This window comes from Dipodomys merriami, unplaced genomic scaffold (genome assembly GCF_024711535.1).
Source record: "Dipodomys merriami isolate MVZ:Mamm:240054 unplaced genomic scaffold, mDipMer1.0.p SCAF_102, whole genome shotgun sequence".
NCBI lineage: Eukaryota > Metazoa > Chordata > Mammalia > Rodentia > Heteromyidae > Dipodomys > Dipodomys merriami.
The window spans coordinates 1,446,322-1,466,574 of NW_027202294.1; the positions used below are offsets into that span (position 1 = coordinate 1,446,322).

The window sequence follows — 20,253 nt, forward strand, 5'->3', positions numbered from 1 at the left end:
TGATTTTTTTAAACTAGGTTTATTGCTGGGTATCTAAGCAATTTTTTTCTTTAAAGGGCATATATTATCTCAAGACTGCAGATTCGTTATTTAATGGGACATCCTGACCCCACCTTTTAATCTCATCAATAGAGTGATGTGTACTTGTGACTCTAAAATAGGAGGAAAGCAAAATGACTGGGTATAGGGGCGCGCCTGTCATCACAGGGAAGTGCAAACAGGAGAATTGAAGTCTACACTAGCCCAGGAAGAAAGTGAGACTTCATCTTAAAAATAGCTCATGTAGGGCTGGGAAGGTGGCTCAGTGGTAGAGCGCTTGCCTTGCATGCCTGAGGCCCTGGGTTCAATTCCTCAGCACCACATTAGCAAAAAACAAAAAAGCCGGAAGTGGCACTGTGGCTCAAGTGGTAGAGCGCTAGCCTTGAGCTGAAGAGTTGAGGGGCAGTGCCCAGGCCCAGAGTTCAGGCCCCACGACCGGAACCCCCCCCCCAAAAAAAGCTCATGTAAATAAATAAATAAATAAAGCTCAAATGATAAGGGTATCTGCCTATCAAGCACAAAGCTCTAAGTTCAAACCCCAGGACTTCAAAAACAAAACTACAATAATCCTACTTAAGAATTTATAGGGCTGGGAAGGTGGCTCAGTGGTAGAGAGCTTGCCTTGCATACATGAGGCCCTGGGTTGGATTCCTCACACTACATAAGCAGAAAAAGCCATAAGTGGTGCTATGGCTCAAGTGGTAGTGTGCTGGCCTTGAGCTGAAGAGCTGAGGGGCAGCGCCCAGGCCCCACGACTGACAAAAGAAAAAAGAAAAGAATTTATGGCAGTTATAATTACTGTGCATATATAATTTTTTGTAGCCTATATAGGGACTTGAATTCAGGGCCTGTGCTCTTGCTGGGCTTTTTACTCAAGACTGGGGCTCTACCCTTTGAGTCATGTGCTTTTCCCTGCTAAATAGGAGATAAGTCTCACAGACTTTTCTGTCCAGGCTGACTTCAAACCACAGTCCTCACATCTTAGCCTCCTGGTGACCCAGGCATGAGCCATCAGCACTCATCTTATAGTGTGTGTGCAGGGATTATTTTTTATTTTTTATGGCTTGTTTAAAAATATAGATTTGGCCGGGCGCTAGTGGCTCACACCTGTAATCCTAGCTACTCAGGAAGCTGAGATTGGAGGGTCGTGGTTCAAAGCCAGACCAGGCAGGAAAGTCCATGAGACTCTTATTTCCAATAAACCACCAGAAAACCAGAAGTGGCACTGTGGCTCAATTGGTAGAGTACTTGCCTTGAGCTGAAGACCTCAGGGACAGTGCCCAGTCCCAGAGTTCAAGCCCCATGACCGACAAAAAATTTGTTTTTAAAACCAAGAGTAGTTGCTTTATTTTTTTTCTTCGTAAGTGGAAACTTAAAAATAGAATATGGCAGTAGAGGGGAATTGAGTGGGAAGGAGCAGGGGGCTGGGGAAAGGTGGGCAGGGATGAGGAAGGGAGGGAGGAGGGGACAGTGGATGTGATCACCACACAGATATGCAAGCGTGGAAATGTCTCAGTGAAATCCATTAATCTTGTAATTGAGTTCGTAGTTACAAAAAAAAATGGAACAAAACAGTGAATGTATTAACTTTATTGCCTTTTTTACTGACTTTCCCTTACTAGTTTACTAATGAAGACATTTTCCTCTTGTCCTTATGTTAAACTAGCCCTTCATTCTAAAATAAAGCAAATTCAGTTACAGTCACAACAATCAGCTGTTACTCTTGGTTGATTTTTCTTTTTTTGGTTGTGGGGCTTGAACTCAGGGCCTGGGCACTGTCCCTGAGCTTTTTCTCTCCAGGCTAGTGCTCTACCAATTTGAGCCACAGTGCCGTTTCTGGTTTTCTTGTGGTTTATTGGAGATAAGAGTCTCACAGGGACTTTTCTGCCTAGGCTGGCTTTGAACCATGATCCTCAGATCTCAGCTTCCTGATTAGCTAGGATTACAAGCATGAGCCACCGGTGCCTGGTTGGATTTTTTTTTATTTAGAAATTCAGTATCAATGTTGATGAGTGTGATTAGCCCATAATCTTATCAAGCCCCTAAAAGCCTTTAAAGAATATATTTGACAGTCATCATGTCTATTATATGAGGAAAAAAGTATACTCTCTTTAAAGTTTGGATTTTCTCCCATCAAATCCTTTATTCCAGATGCTTTTGTGTACACAGCAAGGGAGGGAGGGACTTGGTTTCATTTTTTTTCTTCCTTTGTTTTAATTATATTAATTATGTCAAGAAAACACTGACCTTGTTAACTTTCGGAGGGGGGAGGGGAGAAAGAGAGAGGAGAGAGTTGTGTGTGTGTGTGTGTTGGAGCTTGAACTCAGGACCAAGTTCTGTCTATGTGCTCAAGACTAGCACTCTACACTTGAGCCACAGCCCTACTTCTGGCTTTTTTGGAGCTTAATTGCAGATAAGAGTCTCATGGACTTTCCAGCCTGGGTTGGCTTCTAACCATAATCCTCAGATCTCAGCCTCCTGAGCAGCGTGGATTATAGGCATGAAGCACTGACACCCAGTAATTTTGTTAATTCTTGAAAGACCCAAATACTAATTTATTTATGGATTGTAAGGCTTTTCTTTCCTTTTTCTTTTCCTTTTTTTGACAATACTAAAATTTGAATTCAGGGCCACTATTTAGGCCACCCTACCAGTATCTCATTTTTCAGTTTATTTTTGTAATAATTTTTACTAATTTGTTTGGCTTTAGTTTATTGTTTATTTTTTCTGAAGATAATTTTAGTTCTCTATCTTTTTATTTGAGTACTTACAGAAACAAACACTTGGGTGTTTATAGTAAGTATATTATCTTGAAAGTATTTTATGGAAGTGGTGCTATAGCTTAAGTGGTAGAGCACTTGCCTTGAGCTGAAGAGCTGAGGGACAGTGCTCAGGCCCAGAGTTCAAGCCCCATGACTTAACAACAACAAAAAAAGTATTTTATATCACTATATACTTTAATATATTCTATTTATTCTCTCCTTAACTCAGTTGCTATTTAGGGTTCTAATTGACTATCAGTTGTATTTTTATAATTATTTAAAGAGGTAGCAAGCAACTGTGGTGAGGAATTCAAACTGTGTCAGCAAGAAAGACTTCCACCTGCTCCATCGCCAGCCTAAGCCTTCCCTGGGGTGGGAACGATGGTCAGGTTCTTGAGTAACTACCTGAGAAACTTCCCACACAGACAGGTGCAGCTTTTCTTTCACACAAAAGAGAACATATTATATGCAAAGTTCTGTACGTTACATAAAAACCTGAGGAAGAGAGGTTATCACAATTTTAATCTGGCTTAGTGATTTTTTAATCATCTACTCTTTATTCCTGATTTAGTTTCCTTAATATCTATGCAGGGATTGATGACATTTCTCTTTTTCTATCACTAGAATATACACTGGGATAAAATATAAGTGCCTAATTTTTTTTTTTTTTTTTTTTTTTGCCAGTCATGGGGCCTGAACTCTGGGCCTGGGTGCTGTCCCTCGCTCTTCAGCTCAAGGCTAGCACTCTACCTTTGAGCCACAGTACCACTTCTGGCCTTTTCTGCTTATGTGGTGCTGAGGAATCGAACCCAGGGCCTTATGCATACAAGGCAAGCACTCTACCACTGAGCCACCTTCCCAGCCCTAAGTGCCTAATTTTTTATGAGTCATATAATAATTTTTTAAAAGGGATTTCTTTGGCTTTAGTTATACAATTTAAAACCATTGTATAATTTTTTCTTGGTCTTTTCTTATGATGGTGGAAAAATAATTCTAACAAAATTATATTCCTTTCAATTTCTACACACACATATACACACACATACACATACACACAAGACATGTAGAACCAATTTTTGTCATGATTTATTGTGCTGTTTTCATTCACCATGTTTATTTCACTTTAAAAGATACATTTTGAAGTTGGGCACTGGTGGCTGGGACCTGTGATCCTAGCTACCCAGGAGACTAAGATCAGAAGGACAGAGGTTCAAAACCAGCTTGAGCAGAGAAGTCTAAAAGACTTTATTCCAAATTAATGAGTAAAAGGCCTGAAGTAAAGATGTGGTAGATGTGATAAAATGCCAGCCTTGAGTGAAAAAGGGGAGCAAGTGCTTGAGGCCCCAGTACTGGCACAATTCTCACACACACACACACACACACACACACACACACACACACACACACACACACACACACACACACACACACACACACACACACACACACACACACACACACACACACACACTTCTACCCAAGACCAGCTAGGTAAGGAGTTTTGCTGCACTGAGGCTGGGCAGGGAGGGCAGGGACTGCTGACTCCACGTTCCTGAAGGGATGGAAGCAGGCTGTACAGCCTGCCTGAACTCCCAGGGTTGCAGTGCAAAACTGTAGGGTGGAATGTACTTGGCACAAGATGAGAACTGCACCAGATTGATGGAGGTGTCATGGTATTTCACTCTGTTATTCTCTGGGTACCTTGGGTAATTGGCTAGTCTGCAAGAACATGACTTTTGCCAAACTCCAGCATTTCAATACCTCCACAGGCCTGTTTATCAGACACACACACTATTTATAAAACTCCCACACATCAGCTCAACAAACTATGGACCCTGATATAATTATCTAACATGAAAAGGTCTTCAGAGAGAATTACACAGTTACAAATGACATCAAAAAGTATCTGTAGTTAACTGTCTTGAAATTGGAGGACATATAAGGTCCCTATTCTCTAACGTTTATTTGAAGACCCATGGCTTTCTTATTATATGCCAATAGAGCATTACTGAGTCACAATTAAATACCACTAATCATATAACACAGGCAACTGAAGTCTTCTCTCTCTCTTCTTTTCTTTCTTTCCTTTCTTTCTTTGTTTTCCTTCCTTCCTTCATTCTTTCCTTCCTTCCTTTCTCTTTCTCTCTTTCCTTCTTCCTTTCTTTCTCTTGGAGGGGACAGTACAAGGGTTGGAACTTAGGGCCCTGAGCTTACTAGGCCAAGCCTAGCCATCTGCGCCATGCCAACAGCCCAGTAATTCAACCATCTCAGTCCACACAATTCCTAAGAAAGTCTTTAATGTAATTCAGTTTCTCTAGGCTTACAGAAGAGTCACATTCAGCTCTCTTACAAATCCCTCATTTCAAACAATAAAATAAACTCCCTTTGGTATCTTCAGAGTTTTGAGCTTATATATTTTCAAAGAAAACAAAGCTATCAAACAAGACTAGAGTTAATGGAAGAATCATAGTAAGGTTGTGATTAGTAAGGCTGGAGACAGAAGTCTCTAAGAAACCTATAAGCAAGTGAGATGATATGACCAGTTATACCTTCACTCATTTCCAGACACAAGAATACCACACACACACATACACACACACACACACACACACACACACACAGAGGTTCTATAAGAATGCAAACCTGTCAGTACTGAACATTCACACCTGAGAAGAATAATGTTCTTTCTTTCCTTGGTACTGGGGTTTGAACTTGGGGCCTTGTGCTTGCTTGCTAGGCAGGCACTTACTATTTGAGTCATACAACAGTCCTTTTTGCTTGCTTGCTTGTTTCCTTCCTTCCTTTCCTTTCTTTTGTTCTGTTTCTTTTCATTTCTTTTGTGCTGGTCTTGGTACTTGAACTCAGGGCCTGGGCACCGTCCCTGAGCTTTTTGTTCAAGGCTAGCACTTTACCACTTGGGACATAGCCCCACTTCTGGCCTTTTCAGGTTTTTGGTAGTTAATTGGAGATTAGAGTCTCATGGACTTTTCTACCTGGACTGGCTTTGAACTGCAATCCTCAGATCTCAGCCTCCTGAGGAACTAGGATCACAGGTGAGAGCCACTGGCACCTAGAGCTTTATTTTTTTGAATAACATCCTGGTATTTTTTGTTTGGGCTGGCCTGGACCTTAATCCTCTTCTTTATTCTTCATGTTTAGCTGGGATGACAGCATGCACAATCTTGTCCTGACATTGGCTGAGATGGGGATTTGGCTAACATTTTGCCTGGGCTAACCTTGAATTGTAATTCTCCTCATCTCTATCTCCTAAATAGCTGGGATTACAGGTGTGAGCCACCACCCTCAGCTAGTCATTTTCAAATAAGAATAACTTTCTTAATTCAGTTAGATAACTAGGGTCTTGCTAGACTCATGTAAATTTTAGGGCCTACCAACTACTAATTATACTCTTGAAATGATACCTCCACTTAGGAGTAAACAAGAAATATGAGAAAGTTTAAGAGCTAGTATTCTGGTAGTAATATAAACTCAGATTTCCTGAAAAAGCAATTCCTCAATAAAGAAGTACAAGAAGTATCTGAGAGCAGGATTACCTCATTGTAATGCCTCTGTTGATCTGACGATAGCACCTGTTAATTTATCAAAGCGAGCTGGGCGCTGGTGGCCTGCAATCCTAGCTGCTCAGGAAGCTGAGACCTGAGGACTGCAGTCCAAAGCCAGCCCAGGCAAGACAGACCACAAGAGTCTTATTTCCAATTAACCACCAGAAAACTGAAAGTGGAGCTGTGACTCAAAGTGGTAGAGCACTAGTCTTGAGCCAAAGGAACAGCACCCAGGATCCAAGTTCAAGCCCCATGACTGACCAAAATAAATGTATTTCAAGGTGATATAAGGTCTCAAGTGGAAAGCCCCAGAGAGGGTCCACAATGAATGACCTTCCAGTCCCGGGCATGGGATTACATCACTTTAGTGAGAAGAAATCATCTGCTATCTTCTCAAGGTCCTGTCATTACTTTATCAGTTCCTCTTCAAGGTCTAATTAGTAACCAGGAATAAACATGACAGTGAGTGCTATGTTAATACTAAGAATGGTGCTAATGTAAGAGTCCTAATGAGGGATGGGAACAAAAATGATACAGAAAGGACCCAGAAATCTATGATAATAAATTTCAAACACCCACGCCTGGACAAGAATAAGCACCTCCCCAAATTCTTCAAAAATGTGAACAACCACATTCATCATTCTCGCATGGGCTCAGCCCCGCAGCCATTGCTGTGCACCTTTCAGTATTAGAAATCAAAATAATTAATGACATCATTTTACAATCGAGTCACCACTATGAAAACAGAGAGAAAATTCTCCCCTTATAAGGCAAGCTAAGACCCATTCACCTATGCCAGGCCTTCTCTGAGCTGAAAAGACAATGGTTGAATAATTCCTCTGACCTGCAGAATGAGAACGAAGTAGTCTACAGGTTTGTTTCGCTGGTAGAGGTAGTACTCTGGGGCTTTCTTGTTCTTCTCATCATACTTCAGTTCCTGGATGACATTGGGGTGCTTTAGCAGCCTTAGAAGGATCTTCTCTGACATCTGGGATGGGCTAAATGCTTCTACTTCTATAGACATAAACACAACTTGACATTACACTTCAAACGGATGGAAAAAAATCATGCTAGTTATTAAGGTATTCGGGTCATACGAATAGAACCTGGGTGCACGAGACTTCCATGTGCTGATCCACTGGGGACAGATTACCTGGGAGAAATCAGAAAATGCTGAATGCTTGCATTTGTTCCTTTTTAAAAAATCATTTCAACCTGTCATTGGCATCGGTCTCATAAAAGTGTGCTCTACGTTTCCAACTGATGGAAATGGAAACCAACCAGCAACAGGGTCCTTGAGCGCCAGGACACCCTCCAACAAGCCACCAGAGCCTGGCTGCCCAACAACAGGCAAGGGAGGAAGCCACGGTGGAAGCGCTGATGGTGGGTTAGTACCGGTGCAGACGCCTCTCATTCTCCGCTAGCCTGACAAATTCCAGGGACCACTGAGGGAGAGATGTGGAATAAAAGCAAGGCCGTGCACACATCAACATGCACTCCAACTTGCCAACAAAAATGGAATGTTGGTCAGCATTTACAATGGTAGTAACTTTATTGAAAATAACAAAAAAATCAAGATTACGGACTGAGGGTGCTATTGGAGAAGTGGACTTTATGATTGCTCAGAGGCAGAGTAGGATAACATTCAGGTTTAATGTGTGGTTCTTCCTTGATGAGGAACAATCGTCTCAGAATTAGGAAAAGAATAATAAGCAAGTTACAGGTATCATTTTTTTTATTTTTTTTAAAAAAATGTGATGCTCTATAGGAAGCGATAAATTCTGCATTCACTTCTGTGACTTTTTCCAATAATGAAATAAGACAGTACATTGCAGAAATTTTGGAAAATACAGAAAATATAAAGAAAATAAAAAATGATCTATGAGCCAACCACTTGGATAACCATTCGGAACAATTTGGTGAGTATTTCTTTCCAGTGCTTTGCCCAGGCTTGTGTGTCTGTGTGCATGTGTGTGCATGACACACAAAATCGTCACTATAATCTTAACGCTTTTACATTCTGGCTTTCCCCCACTTTCCACTAAGTCATGGATACTTTGCCATGGCATAAATATTAACTGTGAGCATTTCCATGTCTCAGAAAATGTGTTCTGAAAGCGTAGGTAACATCCGGTCACGTGATCGCTGTTAGCCTTCTTTGCAAAATACTGTAAGTACACTGCATACAGTTGACAGGTAATGGCTGACCATCCTGGAAACAGACGTCTTCTACAAAAGCCTCTGGGTACATTCAGATTTTTTTCACACTTCCCCTGGCCATCAGAGCTCACCCTTCACCTACAAGGCCATGTGGGATGTGAGAGGGTTTAGTCAGTCTCTTAAATCCATTCAACCTTGACCTCTCGGGAGCAGTCAGTGCCGGCTGGCCTGGTGGCTTTAAATAATGTGAACATTTGCCTCCTGGAATGGACCCAAGTTAGTAATCTGATCTGAAGAGGCCACCATGAAATCCATGTCAAAGTCCTTAGAATCTCTCATTTCATCAAAGCCATAAGAGTTAAGGATTTAATTCTCAAAATCTACTTTTGTTTGTTTTTAATCTTCTTTGCAAATCATAGCGCCTGTGTGACCACTGATGTCCAAGTGTTCTTCCAAGGCAAGCTGAAGAGAGAATTACTCAACTGTCCAATCAAACGAGGTGGTGTCTGGTGTGCCTGTCAGCCTACTCCGCCAGCTGCCCTCCCAGGGAGGGCGTGGAGCTCCTTAGCTGGAAGGAGATGACCTGGCCTATGTGCACATGCAGTGTGGCACTAACATTCATCCTTACCTTCAGACCAATTTTAAGTTACTGCTCCACCTCTGGTAAGTGTCTCAGAGGGACCATGCCGACACTGAACACAGGAGAGGAGAGAATTTAAAGAGAACAAAACAAAAGAAAACAAAAACAAAACACAAAAGTGGCATTACTTATTACCCCATTTCCCAGTCTCCATCCCCAGCCCCCCCAGTCAGCAGCGGTGAGGAAAGGCTCAGGGCTGGCGGTGATCTCCAGCTGCGATAAGCACACTTGCCTGTTGCTAGGAAACGATGCATGGCCAGGAGAAGCTGCGGTGATATTTTAACCTTCATCTCACTGTCTGTCTGCTTAAAGGCAGAAAAATCCTGTTTTCTTTCACGATGAGCCACTTTCTTTTTCGTTCTATTATCAGCTGAGGAGGGATGGGAAAGTAAGAAAACACAATCCATTAGATCAGGGCTCTTTGGGGACAGAAGAGCTGAAATCCACTGGAAAGGGGGTGGGAGCTGTCTCAGATGCCACATGTACATGGGAAGAGGGAAGTGGACAGAAGCCCCCACGGAACCTACAGCAGACTGGGTGGGCCCAAACCGCACACGTGCGTGGTTGCCTCACTCCATGTCACCACACATTTAGTGAAGAATCAACACAGGGCTTCCCCCACAGGCAGTTGTCTCTGCCTTTAACAACCCCCACAGTCTCAGCTGTAAGGAAATAAACACACTAACAAGACCCCTCACAAAACAAACAAGAATGCATTCACAGAATACTATCTTCATCATGTTTGCTTCATTTCTACTCCAGACCATGAGATCCTCAAGGTCAAGCAAACACAGAGAGAGCGATCGACTTACAGGGGTGAGCAAATTTCCTGGGGAAAGGGCCAGAGAGTAAATATTTTAGGCTCTGTGGGCTAGAGTTTCGATTGTAAGAACTCCACTTCCCTTTTAGAAAGAGCAGATAGTATAAATGAATGAGCATGCTGAAACTTTACACATGAAAACTGGAATTCCACTTACTGTCTACATGTCACAAAGTAAATTATTCTTCTTTTGATTTTTCCCCCCAATAATTTAAAAATAGAAAAGCCATTCTTAGCTTTCAGAGCATACAAAATCATTTGGTAGACACTTGTGGGTTGTTGCATACCAACCCAAATCTAGATGGTATCTCAAGCAAAACCATTTTTTCAAGTATTTGGGGGGATAAAGTAATGATCTGGGGGGAAATATACTGATTTAAAGATAAGACCCCATTGCCTTCTTTTTCCTCAAGAATCATATCCCTGCACTTTAAATTCTTGCCAGGGAAAAACAAATTTTTAGACTGTTCTAGGGAGAAGATAATCATTGCCTTACATTTTACTTCTGTCTCAAATTATTTGGAAAATCAGCCAGTGTGAATCAATACAAAACAAAAATAGCTTTCTAAGGGTAGCAGCTGTCATCATCATTACTGATCTATTGAGATCAAGAATATACCTAGCCAGGTGCTGGTGGCTCATGCCTGTAATCCTAGCTGCTCAGAAGGCTGAGCTCTAAGGATTGTGGTTCAAAGCCAGCTAGGGCAGGAAAGGCCATGAGACTCTTATCTCCAATAAATCACCAGAAAACTGGAAGTAGTGCTGTGGCTCAAGTGGTAGAGTGCTAACCTTGAGCTGAAGAGCTGAGGGACAGCGCTTAGGCCCAGAGTTTAAGCCCCATGACTGACCAAAAAAAAAAGAATATACCTGAAACCTAACCAGGCACCACGACTCAGGAGGCTGAGATCTGAGGACTTAGATCTGAACCAGCTCAATCAGGAAAATCTATAAGACTATTATCTCCAACTAACCAGCAAATAGCCAGAAGTGGAGGTGAGGCTCAAGTGGTAGAGTTCCAGCCTTGAGCCCAAAAGCCAGGTAAGAGAAAGAGGACCTGAGTTCAAGTCCCAGTATCAGCACAAAAAGAAAGAAAGAAATTAAAGAACAAATTAGCACAGAGCAATGTAAGAGCAGAAGTTCCATGATTCAGACTAGGAATAAGCAGAGATATGAGCAGCAGGATTGTCAAAAGAATACTGTCACTTGAAGTCACAGAACTGGTCTCTTTGGTGCCCTTGATGAAGAGGCTGGAAGAGACGGGAGACTATACCAGCCTCCACCTGCCATGATAATTGTAAACAAAGGTATCCAACAAGGGGAGAAATGTCAGATGACTCATGAAACAATCATGATGGGAAAAGCAAAGGTCTGGGGAAATGATACAGACAACACTACTCACTGTATAAATCTGTTTCATCTAGGATCTCAGATTTGATGATTTCTTCAATCACATCTTCTAAGGTGACAATTCCCAGAACTTCATAAAATGGGTCTCCTTCTCCTTCATTGTTTACCCGCTGCACAATGGCCAGGTGAGATTTACCTTTAAAGAAAATAAAGTTTTACAACATAATTTTCTGGATTCCCCAAATTTCATGTCATATATTTTTAGTGGAAAAAAAAAAAAAGGAAAGGAGAAGCTGGTGACTGAGTCTCCCGGCCTTTCCTGCCCCAGCTGCCTTTGAACCATGATCCTCTGATCTCAGCCTCCTGAGTAACTAGGATTACAGGCGTGAGCCACCAGCGCCCAGCAGAGACTCTTATCTCCAATAAACATCTCAGAAAAACCAAGAAGGAGCATTGTGGCTCAAGAGGTAGAGCATTAACTTTAAGCAAAAGAAGCTCAGGGGCAGTGCCCAGGCCCTGAGTTCAAAATCCAGGACCAGCAAAAAATATAAAAATAAAAATAAAAATGTAACAGCAAATGTTTATGCAGCAAAATTTTGCTACCAAATTTCATTAGACTATGTTTTAGCCTCTTAAAATGGTGCAGAATAGCATAGCTGTGTGGAAAAGCTTCCTGAGCTATTAAAAGCATGCAATGAGCCAGAACATCATCAAGGTGCTTGACATGCGCAGCACACCACTGACCAAGGGTTGTCTGTGGCCCTCCAGGATCCCCAGGACCACCAGGATAATGGTGAGGCCAAACCATTTTCCTAAGGATATTCAAGTGGTATTGGTCTTCACTATCAGCTCCACCAGCTCCTGCTAGTATTTGTGCAAATGTGCCTTATTTGGCACCAGTGGCAAAAGGCCATGGGCAGGCATGGTACCCATACTCACTGTTCACCCTGCACACATGGTAAGAGAACAGAGTTTGTTTCTCTGAAGAATGTCCTTGATAAAGCAATACAAACCATTCACACCATTAAAACTTCATCCTTTAATGATCCGCCTGACAAAGAGGGATGGGCCGTAAACACTTCTGTGATTTTGAAGTATAATAATTGTCTTGAGGAAAGGAGGGTACTTGTATGGCTGAGTTGCCATTTGTTTACCAGCCAGTTTTTCTTTCCATTTTGCAGGGCTGGGCATGGGCCCTCACACATGCCGGGAAAGGCAAGCACTCTACTGCTGACCTACACCCCCAGCCCAGGCCACTTTTTGTTAGTGGTACTGGGGTTTGAACTTACTAACCAGGTGCTCTACCACTTGAAGCACATCCTAGGCCTCACTAAACACTTGAACTTGAAAGAATGACGACCAAACTATAGTATTTTGATGTGGGTACTTCACAGACACTTTTGCAAAAATGAACAAAATGAGCAGGAAAACCATGGGCAGTAGTTGATATCAATGATAAAAACTGAGATTCCAATGGAAAATTTGAATTCTGAGAAGGTTGTATCTTATCACTATGAGCTTGACAGCTTCTCAATAGTTAAAAAGGTGGTGATATTAATAAATGCAGCTTTTAAATATTGCATACTGTGACATCAACTTTTTGAGGAACTGCAAAATTTTGTGAAGCAGTATTCTTTATTTTGGTTGTAGGGCTTGAACTCAGGGCCTGGACACTGTCCTTGAGCTCTTTTACTTAAAGCTATCACTCTACCACTTTGACCCACAGCTCCATTTACACTTTTGAATGGTTAATTGGAGATAAGAGTCTCACAGACTATTGCCTGGGCTGGCTCCACACAGCAATCCTCAGATCTCAGCCTCTTGAGTAGTTAGGATTACAGGTATGAGCCTCCAGAGCCCAGCTAGCAGCAGTGTGTGCGTGCGTGCATGCATGTGCGCACACGCACATACTGGTCCTGGGGCTTGAACTTGGCCTGGTGCTGTCCTAAGCCTTTGTGCCACAAAGCTAGCACTCTATCACTTGAACCACAGTTCCACTGCTAGTTCTTATTTTGTTTCTTTCTTTCTTTTTTTTTAGTATTTAATTAGAGGTAAGAATCTCATGGACTTTTCTGACTGGACTGGCTTTAAACTACAATCATCAGATGTCAGCCTCCTGAGTAGCCAGGCGTGAGCCATCAGCACCTGGCAGCAGTATTTTTTAAATGAATACAGTAATGATGTTACAAAATCATGTATGCATAAATGATCCACTCAGAGTACAAAGAACAACAATGGATTTTTTAAAAGAAATGTTTAAGACTTACAGTAGAGTTGTAAAGACAGTATAGTGCTCCTATAGACTCTTCACCCAATTACCCCATAACACTATTATTAAATAAACATCAGAGTTAATTTTTCTTTCTTTCTTTCTTTCTTTCTTTCTTTCTTTCTTTCTTTCTTTCTTTCTTTCTTTTCTTTCTGTGACTGGCTGGCTGACACTCTACCACCTGACCCACACCTCCAATCCCCCTTTCTGTCTCATTATCTCATTATCCAATCAAAGCAGGGATTACATTACATTCAGTTGTCAAATCTTCCAGCCTTTGAGTCTTAGTCTTATTTGTCAAGATGCTGACTAGCTTGAGTACAAGACAGGACTCCTGTGAAATGTCCTGAGCTGAGCATGTCTGATACTCTTCTCATGATGAGACTGGGTTTGGGTTTCCAGTTCCATCAAATCAGGGGTTACACATCTTCCCACCATCACTGATAGTTTGTCACTTGGTTAAGGTGTCATTTTCCAGGCTTCTTCACTGTAAGCTATTCATTTTCTATTGCCCTAATTCTATTTGTGGAAGCGAGTTATTGGTATACCCTATCCCCAAGGGGATGGTAGTGAGCAGCAATTAAGCTTTACTTTCTGGAATATCTACCAATATTGTTTGGAGAGGAGAATTTGTACATGTATTCCTCTGAATTCTGCTGCAAAGATTTCAGACCAAAAGATGTTAATGGAACTGAGTTTTTTTAAAGTCCACCAGAAATAATAATAATTTTTAGAAAGTCCACTGATAGGATCTGACATTCTAAATGCATTTAAACTTTAAGAAACTACCATTTAGGGAGTTTTGTTGTATATTAAAGGAGAATACACATAACTGTCCACAGGCTGTTAAAATACCCTTCTCTTTCTGCAAATGCATCTCTGTGAGGCCAGATTTTATTCATATACTTCAGCTGAACACAACATTGTACAGACTGAATGCAGAAAACATGAACTGATTCCATTCAGCTAGGTAATAGAGATTCAAAAGACATTCTCCTTACTATTTGTGTTTTGGATAATATGGCTATTTTAAATAAAAATGTTATTTAGGTTAACATGTAATGGATTGTAACCTATTTAAATGAGATAAAAAGTAAATATAGTTTAAATATGGCAGTTTTTAACACAAAGTAAATATCAAAGGACATAATCCACATAAACCAAAGTTCAAGGATCCTCCAAGATTTGTAAGAGTCTAAGCGATCCTGCAATAAGAAAGCATAAGAATTGTTGCTTTGGTGGCTGAGGGTGGGGGCAAGGGAAGAACTCAAGCTCCCAAGTTCAACAATCTTGAACTTGACCTCTAGCACTGCCACTTGGTAGCCATTCAAGCCAGATGATGATGGCAAACTATGGAACATTTCTGAGATTCTGTCTCCTTTTCCCCAAAACTAAGCTCACAACAACTACAACTGTGTAGGGTGGTTAGCACCCTGAAGAGACAGAGAAAGTGATAACTTATTACTCTATTTGTCTCCAATTTTAAGGCACAATCAATTATGACCAGCTTAGTGAGTGGGGAAAAAAATACCCCATTACATCAAACACACACACACAATCAATTTTATATGTGATCATACATCACTGAATAAGCTGCATTGTTAAATGACAACTCCTTTGCAAAACCACCTAAAGATAAGATTTAAAAAATTATAACCAAGCCGGGCGCTGGTGGCTCACGCCTGTAATCCTAGCTACTCAGGAGGCTGAGATCTGAGGATCGCGGTTCAAAGCCAGCCCGGGCAGGAGAGACCGTGAGACTCCTATCTCCAATAAACCACCAGAAAACCGGAAGTGGCGCTGTAGCTCAAGTGGCAGAGGGCTTGCCTTGAGCTGAAGAGCTGAGGGACAGCGCCCAGGCCCAGAGTTCGAGCCCCACGACCGACAAAAAAAAAAAAAAAAAAAAAAAAAAATTATAACCAAAAAACAAAGGTACACTTCAAGTTCAGGGTAAAAAAAAACAAAATAGTGAAATATATCTCTCAAACACCTATATGGTTTCCCCATTCCAACCCATCTAAAACATATTCCTAAATTAAGCTAATGTAGACATTATCAGGAAACTTTATCAAAATCAGGTGTCACACACACACACACACACACACACACACACACACACACACACACACCTATCTTTGTGGATTCTTTTTTAGTTTTTGGTGGTAGTGGAGTTGAAGTCAAAATCTTTCACTTGCTAGACAAGCACTCTACCACATGAGCACTCTAAACATGCCCCTTGTAACATTTACACCTTTTAAGTGGCAGGGTAATGGGACAAGGGCTTTAAATAAGGTTTAGCTGACATTTTAGATTAGGTGGGTTCACACAGACACAACCAGACAGCCTAACAAGAAATCTGCTACAGGTCAGGTCTGATCAAGTTCTCAAACACCGGCCTCTAGGAACATGGCTTGGGATCCGAGGGTCAGCTGGCTTCTGTACCCTAGCCCTCCTCAGTCCCTGCATGGGTGACAATATGGGCAGACCTAGAAATCTGAATAGTTAGACAATCAGGCATGTTAACAATTTTTATCCCTTGTGTGCTCATGCTCAAAGAATGAAAACATTTTGAGCAAAGGAGACTAGAAGGGAAATTTATCAGCCGCAGATATAAACCCTGCAGCAGGTCAAGTCAACTTGAGTCTAGTCAATTCCATCGGTAAGTTTCTCACATCTGCCTTCCCAAGGACCCAACATAAGCAGTTAAAAATTCTTGGTAAACGCTGTCTGTCGAAAGTTAAATTCTTTTGCTATTCCCAGCTTGTGATCATTTAAAAGGAATTTTCCAAAGCAAGGTCTAATATTAGACTCAAAATGAAGTTTCCATTCCACTGAGGCGCTATTCTCACCAAAGTAACTAGCGCATAATCAGATTGTCTTGGAGCAATTCGTTTACATGCAGATGGGCATACTTGAAATACCAGCTGCAAAGTACCACAGATCGGGAAAGGGCCTTACTCGAGGAGAAATCACTCACGTGGACAAGACTTCATAGACTGAAAATTATTAAGTTTTTCCTGCCGGCTCTCTTGTACACTCACACCCTCACCTCTAGCTCTGAAATCCTGCATCGGCCCACGGCCACATTCCTTTAGCTCTGGAATTCCTGGTGAGAAGTCCTGTTTTCTGAACCCACTTCCTGGCACGTAGTATGAAGGAAAAGAAAAGAAGAGAGAAAAGAAGGGGGAGAGGGAAGGAGAGGGCAAGAGGGAGAGGAAAATCCCACTCCCCTCTCCAGAGCCTTTGGTATCAGACACCTGCCTCACCTGCCCTCAGCTCCTTTGATATGGAGTCTTTGGCTTCATCTTGTAATCAACTTCAACAAGTGTACAGCACTTGGGAATCTGAGGCAAGAGGACTGCAAAATTGTATGTATGTAGCCAGCCTCGGCTACATATATAGCAAGACTGTCTCAAGAAAGGAAGGCTGGAGCTAGGGAAGGAGGGAGGGTGGAAAGGTGGCGAGAGAGGGAGGGAGGAACAGAATATAAACAACTTTTAAAAAGTGAAGTAGAAAAGGTTCTTTTTTAACCTGGGTGTCTGGAGGAATTGTCAGGATAAAAAGCAAAAAAAGCAACTTTGAGAGAGAGAATAAAATATGAATAAACCAAATGATGGGGGGAAAAAAAGAAACTTGTAGATTCTCTTTTGTTGTTGTTGTTGTTGTTGTTGTGGGGCTTGGACTCTGGGTCTGGGCACTGTCCCTCAGCTCTTCAGCTCAAGGCTAGCGCTCTACCACTTAAGCCACAGCCCCACTTCTGGCTTTTTCTGCTTATGTGGTACTGAGGAATAGAACCCAGGGCCTCAAGCATGCAAGGCAAGCACTCTACCACTGAGCCACCTTCCCAGCCCATGAGTACATTTTTTTCTTTTGCTAGTCCTGGGGCTTGAACTCAAGGCCTAGGCATTGTCCCTGAGCTGCTTCTTTTTTTTTTTTTTTTTTTTTTTGTCGGTCTTGGGGCCTGAACTCTGGTCCTGGGCACTGTCCCTCAGCTCTTCAGCTCAAGGCTAGCGCTGTACCACTTGAGCCACAGTGCCTCTTCCGGCTTTTTCTGCTTATGTGGTGCTGAGGAGTCAAACTCAGGGCCTCATGCATGCAAGGCAAGCACTCTACCACTGAGCCACCTTCCCAGCCAAGAAACTAGTAGATTCTTAATCTCCAAAGAGAATCAGAATATAGCAATGCGCAAAATACATGATGACAACTATTCAACAACACTAAGTAAACTGCGTGAACTGTATGCAGTACAGTGGTCGTGACCAGGGCCTAGAAGCTCTCTCTGTCTACATGAGGTCTTGCCATGCATGCGCAAGTACTTTCAACTGTCCTTACATTTAGCAACCTCACCTCTCTCCTCCTAGTCTAGTCCTAGAAATGAAGGGAGACAGGAACACTAAGCCCAGTGAAAGAGAATCTGAGTGGGCCTGCTTTCAGACTGCAGGGCTCCAGGAAGTCATCTCCACTCAAAATTCACAGCACTAAGAAGTTGCTGTGATGGTCTCTAGCTGCTCTGTGTTCCAGGCAGGGCACGTGGTCAAACAGAATGTAGGAGCTAGATCACAGAACTGATCTATACAAGAATTGGAATCCAGCTGGGCACTGGTGGCTCAGGCCTGAAGTCCTAGTTACTCAGGAGGCTGAGATCTGAGGATCATGGTTCAAAGCCAGCTTGCATAGGAAATTCCATGACTCTTATCTCCAATAAACCACCAGAAAACCGGAAGTGGCACTGTGGCTCAAGTGGTAGAGTGCTTGCCTTGAGCTGAAGAGCTGAGGAACAGCGCCCAGGCCTACAGTTCAAGCCCCATGATCAAACAAACAAAAGAATTGGAATCCAATTTCTATCTGTAGCAGGAATTGAAGTTTCTCTTTTGTATGTTGGCTGTGGACTAGCAAATTGGCCCAGCATGGTAGTAGGTTATCAGGTTTAAACACATGCCTAAGCTCTGATTTTGAGTGACTGACACTGTTTGTATTTTGATGATCCGCAAATGTCAACAGCCAGCAGGATAGCGACCGGGCTGACCAGAGTAAGTGTCATGGCCAGATGAAAACATTTGCTTGACGTCATCAACGTTACTGGAATGATGAGAAAAGGGACTGCAGACAGACTGACTGGAACAGGGGAGGAAGAAATCCAAGAGGGCGCATGAGGCAGAACTGAATCAGGAACAACTTCACACAGCTGTGCTAACAAGAAAAATGACATACGGTAGCCCTGAAGACCGAATAATGGGAGCACCAGGCAAAGGGAGCCCGTGGAGTCTTGCAACGCCACTCAAACCCCAGGAAGCAAACAAACAGAAGATCCAATAAAGAGAAACAAGCTGACATGTTACGTTCACCATCCACAGCTGCGTCACACAGCTCCAAGGGACATGGTTAACATGGAACGCAATGCTTCCTTGGGCCATGTCGTGGCCCCTCACTACCAAGGACAGAATGACATTTGTTGTGTCCTTAATGTTAATAGGCTTCTAGTTTACTAACACACAACTGTCATCATCCAATGGGCAGGAATCACAGGTCTCATGAGGACTCGGGAAATTCAATGGGCTGAGTGATAAAAGGAAGACAAGATCCAAGTTGCAGCAGATGTACTGTGATGGCCACAACCGAGATCTCCCAAGGAAGCCAGGCTGCAAAGTCATAGTCAGGGAAGTCAATACACTGAAGTCGGATTAGAATCAGATTCAGTCTGAGTTACAAATGAATACACTGATCATGTGGTATTTGAAAATAAGCATAATTTACAAGCCATAAAACACTCTGCTATGAATACACCAATGATCTCTAGTGTCAGATCAATCCATTTATTTGTTCAATAAATATGGAATATCTACTGTGCCAGGTTCCTAGCACAGGGAACAGGGTGAAGCGTTGGCCCTCCAGGAACATTCTAGTACAGAAGCAGGTACCAAGGGAAACTAAAAATCCATGTCAGATTGTGAGCAATGTGCTACAAAGAGCAAATGGTTGGGGCAGGATGGTATTTCACACAGGGCAGGGCCTTCCGGGGTAACAGCGGAGCAGAGCTGAATGAGCCGAAGGAGTCACGAGGAGCAGACATAGGATGCTTCAGGTGACAGAACAACAGAGTCCCTGAGGAGGCGTGCGGCTGATGTGGCTGAGATACAGGGCGTAGGAGGGAAAAGGGGAAGATGGGGAAGTCACGTAGATCGTGAACTGTCACAAAGACTTCAGCATTACTCTAGACTGTGACTCACTGGAAAGTTCTCAGCAGATGAGAGACATGAGTACTGTGATTTGTTAAGGGCTTACCCTGGGTGCGGTGCTGAGAAAGGCCAAGGCAGGTGGTAGGAAAAGCATTAGTGGGGACAGGGCTGGAACAGGGCGGCCCGTTGGGAAGCTGTTTTGGTAACCCAAGTCAGAGGATGGTAGTCACAGTGGAGCAACCTCTTGCGAGCTGGGATGGCAAGTGTGTGCTACCATGCCCAGCTTTGGAGATTATTTTAGGATTTGCTGAGGGATTAGAAAAGGGGCAGAAGATATGGATAAGTACACCCCCCCACACACACACCCCACACACACACTAAAAAAGGAAGAAGAGGAAAAGTAAGGATGGAGGAAAGGTGATTTTGGTGACAAGATATGTTCAAGAAAGGGAATGCCATGGAAGAGGATCTGAGGGT

At 42.6% G+C, this 20,253-nt stretch overlaps 1 protein-coding gene across 2 annotated transcripts in view; it reads right to left on the bottom strand.

Annotated features, from left to right (window-relative positions):
- Window positions 1-20,253, bottom strand: part of Cnnm2 (cyclin and CBS domain divalent metal cation transport mediator 2) — a 130,737-nt gene that overhangs the window by 20,701 nt on the left and 89,783 nt on the right. For both annotated transcript variants that reach the window (XM_069994242.1, XM_069994235.1), the window contains exons 2-4: window positions 11,384-11,527; window positions 9,397-9,534; window positions 7,209-7,378 (exon numbers count right to left, since the gene is read on the bottom strand). In XM_069994242.1, the coding sequence (XP_069850343.1) occupies window positions 7,209-7,378; window positions 9,397-9,534; window positions 11,384-11,527 (452 nt within the window). The remainder of the gene's footprint in view (window positions 1-7,208; window positions 7,379-9,396; window positions 9,535-11,383; window positions 11,528-20,253) is intronic.